Below are 8,030 nucleotides of genomic sequence, written 5' to 3'. Positions count from 1 at the left end.
CGTCAATTGCAACCATAATACTACAGCGTCAGTACTACTTTGACCTTGATCTTGAATAAGCAAGAAAAATCGCACCGCACCTCGTCGCTACAGTACTCCCAAATGCGACAGTACAGAATCCTTAAGCAACCGCAGTACGACTAAACGAAAAATTAATGAATGGACTCTATTACCCACTATACGATTTTTAACCGGTACGACTTACGATTGGTCGGATTATCGCGCCTCTCGACCAACTCTACGCATTCTGGTCGCCCCACTTCGCGCCTTCTTAAGTCCGTAGTAGACCGATATAAACCGCTAGTATGGTAGAATTACTGCACCAATAGATACAACGTGAACTCGAACACTCACACTTACCAAAAAAAAATTTTTTTCACTGAATTCGTACGACACCATACCGCATCAAAAAAACTTTATAATAATTAATTTTTTTTTTTGAAAAATGTTCGTGTATAGTGCCTCGGTTCTGTCGAGCGTCTTGCAAGAAGACGCGACCAAAAAGATCCTTTTAGTGTTTATTGCTGTGTTGATTTTGGTGAGGAGTATACAGTCTTGGATGGAGAGCAGAAGTCTACCGCCAGGACCCTATGGTCTACCGATCCTGGGCAGTCTGTTGAAGATCAAAGGCGATTTGCACCTGCACTATCGCGATTTAACTCACAAGTACGGATCGCTCATTTCGACGAGGCTGGGCTCACAACTGATCGTGGTACTCAGCGATTATAAGACGATCAGGGACGCGTTCAGACGTGAGGAGTTTACTGGAAGGCCTAACACGGAAGTTACCTCTATTTTAGAAGGATATGGTAAGTTTATATGAGCTTTTAATTGTTTGTTTATGTAAATATTTTTTCTTTTTTTGTCAATGTCCTTGAATTGACTTTGCAAACTTCCCGGTATATTAATACATTGTTAAATTGTCCATAAAATTCCAATAAATTTGATGTGCTACATTTAATATTTTGCATAAGAACTTAAGAGTATCATCATGTTAAATTTACTTAGAGAAATGAAATGAAAATGGCTTATAACTGAAATATTTTAAATAGGACACCCTATACATATATTAACATATTTTTATATTCAATGTAAAATTTCAAGAAATTTGATAGGTCGCAGGCAAATTTTGGTAAAATGGTTTCTGAGATACATTTAATTAAAAATTTCCACTTTTTTAAAAATTGCAATTTTAAAGTTATAGCAACTCAAAAACTGTTTTACCAATGTATGGCACGTGATCCTCAAAATTTTTTGAAATTTTATGTAGAATTTAAAAATACAAAAATAATTTCATTTCATAAAAAATTAATAATAAAAAAAAGTATCAATGCATCCAATATTTTACAAAATATACTCTGTAAACAGGTAAAAACTTACAATTACACTATTTCAAATGAAAAATGTTTTTTTCCCTGTACATTAAAATTTTAACATTTATTTAGCTCAGCAATTATTATTTTACATTGGTCAAACGGTTCTTGAGATATATTCAGTTGAAAATTTCCACTTTTTTAAAAACTGCAATTGAAACTTACAATAATTAAAAAACTGTTTTGCCGAGTTATTGCATCACAAATTTCTTGAAATTTTACGAAAAACTCACAAATGTATAAAAAAAATTATTTAATTTAATAAAAAAAAAAATATGAGTGCATCCAATATTTAAAAAAATGTAGTCTGTAAACAAGTAAAAACGTACAAAGCCGTATTTTAAAGGATAAACCCTATATATTATATATTTTTTACATTCTTGATTAAAATCCAAAAAGTTTGATGGGTCACATTCAATACTTTGCTTAAAATATTTTTTAGATACAATGAACTGAAAATATCCATTTTTTAAAAATTGAAATTTTTAAGTTACAATAACTCAAAAATTGTTTTCACCAAAATATGAAATGTGCCCCATCACATTTCTTAAAATTTCAAGCAGAATTTAAAAATTTATAGAAAAAATTATTTTATTCGATAAAAAAGTAATAAAAAAGCAATTTTATGAATGCATGTTTCTACATTCTACATTCAAACCCAAGAAGTTTTATTTATATAAAATTTCCACTTTTTAAATTAATGCAATTTTCAAATTACAATAACTGAGAAACTGCTTTACCCAAGTATGGTATGTGACCCACCAAACTTCTTGAAGTTTTAAGTAGAACTTACAAATGTAAAAAAAAATTAGATCATAATTAATAAATTTTATAAATACATTTAATATTTTTAAAATAATGTTTTACAGCTGTATTTTAATTGATATACCTTGAATATTATAATTTTTTTACATTCTATATTAAAATCCAAAAAGTTTGATAAGTCGCATTAAATATTTTGCCCAAAATACTTTTTAGGTAAAATTAATTAAAAATATCCACTTTGCAATTTTACCAACATATTATTACCAAACTCTACTAAATTTACATCAGCTTCTAGTTTAGTCAATAATGACAACATCCCTTTAATTAATTTTATTATTTTTTATTTAAAAATCCCTTAAATTCGTGCGTTGCTCCAACATCGCTTTATCTAAGTTTTCGAAAACTTCCTGCTTATCTGAATTTAAATTAACCATTTAATTAATTTAATCAATGTTTGAAACGATCAAACTAACTACGTCGATTTTTTTTTCTATTAAGTACTGCACAGCACAAACACAATAAAGAACGTTATCACTTATCACTAAATAATTGACACAGTTTTAACCAATGGCCTTCGGGGTCGGTTCTCACATCAACAAAAAAAAACGCACACTATACTCTTATCACATTTAGCCCAGTTTTCCTCATAATCTTTAATAGTTGATTACAAGTACAGCCAATGATCTCATCAATCATCTTGCTTAATCTCTCGGCCATTAAAGAGGAAAAAAGTGTTACGAATATATTTGTTTTCGTTTAGCACTTAATTTGCGACGAGAGTCTCTCTTTTTTGTTGATGTTTTTTATTATTTTTCAGAAAAAATTCCCTTTTAAAAAAACCGTTAATTTGTCTGGTGGAATTTTAGCTAAGAACCCAATTTAACTTTACACTAATTCCCAAATTCCTTTTTCAGGTGTCATAAACACGTCCGGAAAACTCTGGAAAGACCAAAGAAGATTTTTGCACGACGGCTTACGAAAATTCGGCATGTCCTTCTATAGATCCCGTAAGGATCATATGGAGGCCAGAATCGGGATCGAAGTAAGCGGATTCCTGGACTTCTTGGAGTCCAACAGCGGCCAGTCGGTAGATCTTAACCCCATCCTAGCGGTTTCCATCTCCAACGTGATCTGCGACATCCTGATGTCTGTTAAGTTCTCCTACAACGATTCCAGATTTATCAGGTTCATGGAACTGATCGAGGAGGGTTTCAAGCTATTCGGCTCCCTGGAATACGTGTTTTTTATCCCCATCTTACGCTACCTACCTGGAAACAGCAAGACCTTCCAGAAAATCGCAAAAGTAAGCATATATACACCTTGCACAACAATAAATTTCCTTGATAAAGACTTTCACTAGAACATAAAATCTTAATAGCGCGCCTTAATAATAACGCGGTTAGCCTTGACCTTATAACGCGCGTTTTGATTAAATGTGCATTATCATAATCATTTTTTATTTTGTGGAACATATTATTTGATTGGACGTTTGTTTCAGAATCGTGAAGAAATGGCCGAATTCTTCCAGGAATTGATCGACGAACATAGAAGGACTTTTGACCCCAGCAACCTGCGGGACCTTCTGGATACGTATCTGGACGCTATCCAGAAAGCTCACGAGGATGGTGAGGGTGATCAACTGTTTGAAGGAAAAGACCCTGGTGAGTAGAGAAATCACTGCGTTTGTTCTTTCATTTTGGCCCTAGTAGTCGAATGATCGTAAATTAACTGTATCGCTTTTTTCTAGATCGTCAGATGCAACAGATCGTGGGTGATCTATTTTCCGCTGGTATGGAAACCATTAAGAGTTCCTTGCAATGGGCAGTTCTGTTTTTACTGCACAATCCAGAGCATATGAGGGCGGTGCAAGAGGAACTGGACCAAGTGGTCGGTCGTCAGCGGTTACCAAAGTTAGAAGATCTAACTTTCTTGCCAGTGACCGAGTCTACCATACTGGAAATCCTTCGGATATCCAGTATCGTGCCCATGGGAACCACCCATTCGCCCATAAGGTAAGCATTAAACAAAAATTACTTCTTAATTGAAATTCACACCTGTGAAAAAAGTGAAAGTATTGTATGCCTAAAATTCATTTCAATAAATTTTTCTCGGTCATCGAACTTTTAAGTAGCAGCAGCAGCAGCAGCCCCAGTAGCGTTTAAGTTATAAGACGATTTCTTTAACGGGATTTCGTAACTATACGCAAAAAGACTTTTTAATTGTTAATGAATGTGTGTGTGTGTGTATGCGTACCAGCTCAGCTCATTTTACGCAACTCGCTTTAAACTCGTTTACGTAAGTAAATGTTAATATTAATAGTTTGCTTATTGTTGCAGAGATATTAAGTTAAATGGGTTCCATCTGCCACGCCACGCCCAAGTAGTCCCTCTTCTCCACGCTGTCCATATGGATCCCAATCTCTGGCAAGAGCCTGAAAAGTTCGATCCATCCAGATTTATTAATGGAGAAGGAAAAGTGCACAAGCCGGAGTATTTCTTGCCTTTTGGAGTAGGAAGGAGGATGTGCCTTGGAGAGACCTTGGCCAGGATGGAAATGTTCCTGTTTCTGTCCTCGCTTTTACATAAATTCGACATCAGTGTGCCAGAGGGAGACACTTTGCCCTGTTTGAAGGGCATTGTCGGAGTCACCATCAACCCCAAGCCCTATAGGGTGAGTCTGAAACGAAGGCCGATGGTTGGTGAGGAAGAATTACTTAGATCAGCAGGAAGTCACTAGTGTCGAAGTGTAGAAGGGCACGGTCTTAAAATAGTTCCTACCTCTGAGGCACTGTACTTAATTAAGTGGGCCTTTGCTACAGTGAATGTGAAATATCCAATTTATGATATTGAACTTTTTACTAGTTTTACTGTTAGCTGTAATTAACTACAAAATAATGAATTTCCAAAAGTGGATTTCCAGTTTTGGACGGCTGTGCATTTAAAGTGTTCATATCCGCTACCTATTACCCTAGTATTAGTTAATTTAATATTCTCTTCTCCATTGTGTTCATGCGTTGATGGTGTGCCATCGCTGAAGTATTAAAGCTTAATACTTACTCATTGTTAAATTGAGCTTTACAGTCGAGTTAAATCGACCTGCTCCAGAGCCCCCGTTTGATATTTTTTATAGTACAATTGCTAGTCAAGCATATTCAGTGTTTACCGTAACCTCATGCAATTCCTAATACATGTTTTACCATTTTGACTTGAGAGTTCAATGATTTTGTTTTGTTTTTTACCATTTTGTGTGAGGTTGGTTACTACCAATCCGAGCATATACGTTTAACTTTAGGCCGTACCATGAGTAGATATAATGCCACTAAGGGTCTTAGCCATATTGTTTGTATATACGGTTTTAAATAAAGTATATAGGTATTATTTTTTTATTTATGCGTAGTACCTATATGTACGGATTACCATTTTTCTTGTACTGTTTGCCTTTGGTTCGCAATTTGTGCATGTAGTGTAGTTATAAACAGTTTTAGAGATGAAGACTTTTTGTTTGTAAGGTTGTTGTTTTAATAAACTTTTATCTTAAATAAGTTGCAATAAATTATTTTAATAATTAGTTGATTTTTTTTTAATGTTCTCACTTCCAAGATGCAGCAAAAAACAGTTTATAAGGTAAGTAAAAATTAAAATTAGGTATTTAATTTTTAATTTAAATTCGTGATGCCAGAATCGCCTTCTACATCTTTAAATCTAATAAAGTTTAATTTTTTTTTATATAATACGTTGGTTCTATATTATTATTGAAACTTTACTTTTACATAATTTTTCAAATTTATTTTTTATATTGTTTTCATACTATATCTCACAGTTATTTAATAAATTGTTTTAGCCTCATAATGGTAATATAAATGGTCGTTAGGTGTGACTTAAAACAATCGATGTACCAAAATAGTCAAACAATTTTTTTACACATTTATACTTCTAAACACGATGACTTTCCACTAATAAGAATATTTATTTTCACCGTATTTATTTATGTCCGATTTAAATATCGCGCCAATAATCCGAACTGCACTGCATTGAACTGTCAACTGACTCTTAGCGGCGATAAGAGTAATTATAAACTTCGCTGACCATAATTCCGGAAGATTCGCCGACCTTTCATGCGTCCGCAGAGGCATCATGCGGTATGCCACTTGTGTTATTCCGGTTTGATGGAGTATAAGCTGGTATTCTTAATATTTCTAATATTGCTAAAATATATATAAAAAAACAGACTTTTATGGTATGCCCGATCTTCTCACAGATACTCTAGCCCCAAAAATTAAAAATACAATTTTGCAAATGGTACAATTAGTGCGTTTTTTACACACCATTTAGGATATAGTTAAGTACATTATCAGGTTTTAGGAATAACAAAAATATTTAACCTTATGTTAATTGGATTTTAGGAAGGCATCCGATATTCTAAATATCTAATGATGTGCTCTAAGATAAATTATCAGGTCCTATCTGACTAGCAGGTTTTAATACATGGAAATTGATTCTGACCCCTTATACTCAAAATCTAAATTTATCCCTCTTGCTATTAAGGTACCTCAGGAATCTATGTTCTGCTATATGATATGCAAAACTACAATAATACCCAGATGATTCATTCTGAGATTTATACATATTTATCACTTAACTCCTTAATACTCTTACAAAGTTTAAATCCGACTTAAATAACTTAAATATAATAAAAAACAAAACAAAAACAAAATATATTTTATGACAGAGACACTCGGTTCAATAGCTTATTAAGTACACTGCTCAACAATCGAAGTGGATATTATACAAATCTGCAATTTTAGTTTGCCAATGATTTACAATAGAACAAAATTAAATGTAATAAATAAATCTCTATTAAGTTCACTCACAATAGCCCCAAAAAAAAAATTAAATAAACAGATATCTCCTAAAAAATTTAAATTTTTAACACACAACAGGAAAAATTAAAATAAAATTACACCCTGTAAAGCGTGCCCAAAGTCCCTGGCTCGTCTTAGTGCTGTCACCCTGTTTGGCATAGTTCTAATTAAGTTGTTAATGTAGTGTTGAGGAATGTTTTGCCATATTTCCGGTAATTGATTGGCTAGTTGTTCTAAGGTTAGAGGTGGCTGTTCGACCTGGTTTAATCTTCGAGACATTTCGACTTTATCATCGATTAAAACGAATTCTTCGCCTATTGCACAAAAAAAATGGTACAATTATGTTCTCTATAATAATGTCTCTATATCGTATAGCGTTCATTGTTTCATTTCTTAACACCACTAAATCGGTGCGGCCATCGAAACATATGCCTCTCCAAACGCAAACTGAACCGCCACCAAAAAGGGTAGTCGTCGCCATCAAATTTTCATGGTATCGCTGTCCCCTTTTCCTGCACACCAAAATTCGACCATCACATATACGTAGCCGAAATCTGGACTCATCCGTAAACATACAAGACCTCGAGTTTTGAAAATTCCAATTATTGTGTTCTATTGCCAACCGATTTCTGCATGCACGATGTTCCCCGGTCAACCGTGGATGTGTGGCACGTCGCGTCGTCTGGCTCTTATGGCTCGTGTCCACTAGCAAATAAACTTGCTAGAGTTACTCTCACAAGTCACTTGCAGCGCGTGTAAACAGCCACCGTAGAGTAATATTGCAGAAAGTTTACTTGCCGGGCAAGTACTTGCTGACTTGCTAGAGCTTGTAGTGTACACCGCGTGTTTCAGCAAGTTAATTTGCAATTATCAATATCGAAACTGTTCCGAAATATTTGCAGCAAGTAGTGAAATATTTACGTGTATTTAAAAAAAATGGTGGACCGGCGTGTTTGGAGTAGGGACGACACTAATTGATTGAAAATGTTGAACTATACCCAGAATTATGGAATGTACATTGCAAAGACTTT

General features: G+C 34.0%; 1 protein-coding gene across 1 annotated transcript; it reads left to right on the top strand.

The window, feature by feature from the left end:
- The first annotated feature begins 226 nt into the window (after positions 1-226).
- On the top strand, positions 227-5,705 carry LOC126742290 (cytochrome P450 18a1). The gene is made up of 5 exons (XM_050448922.1): positions 227-809; positions 3,053-3,441; positions 3,637-3,799; positions 3,886-4,150; positions 4,475-5,705. The coding sequence occupies exons 1-5, from the start codon at positions 446-448 to the stop codon at positions 4,872-4,874; spliced, it is 1,581 nt and encodes a 526-aa protein (XP_050304879.1). The 5' UTR covers positions 227-445; the 3' UTR covers positions 4,875-5,705.
- The last annotated feature ends 2,325 nt before the right edge of the window (positions 5,706-8,030 follow it).

This window comes from Anthonomus grandis, chromosome 11, assembly GCF_022605725.1.
Source record: "Anthonomus grandis grandis chromosome 11, icAntGran1.3, whole genome shotgun sequence".
Lineage (NCBI taxonomy): Eukaryota > Metazoa > Arthropoda > Insecta > Coleoptera > Curculionidae > Anthonomus > Anthonomus grandis.
Note: the sequence above shows the minus strand (reverse complement) of the source record. Positions and strands in the feature narration are given on the sequence as shown.

Excerpts from the sequence above, each read along its gene's own strand:
- LOC126742290 (XM_050448922.1), top strand. The coding sequence starts at position 446 with ATGTTCGTGTATAGTGCCTCGGTTCTGTCGAGCGTCTTGCAAGAAGAC. Across the intron at positions 810-3,052 it reads CTCTATTTTAGAAGGATATG|GTGTCATAAACACGTCCGGA; the intron begins GTAAGTTTATAT and ends TTCCTTTTTCAG. Across the intron at positions 3,442-3,636 it reads CCTTCCAGAAAATCGCAAAA|AATCGTGAAGAAATGGCCGA; the intron begins GTAAGCATATAT and ends CGTTTGTTTCAG.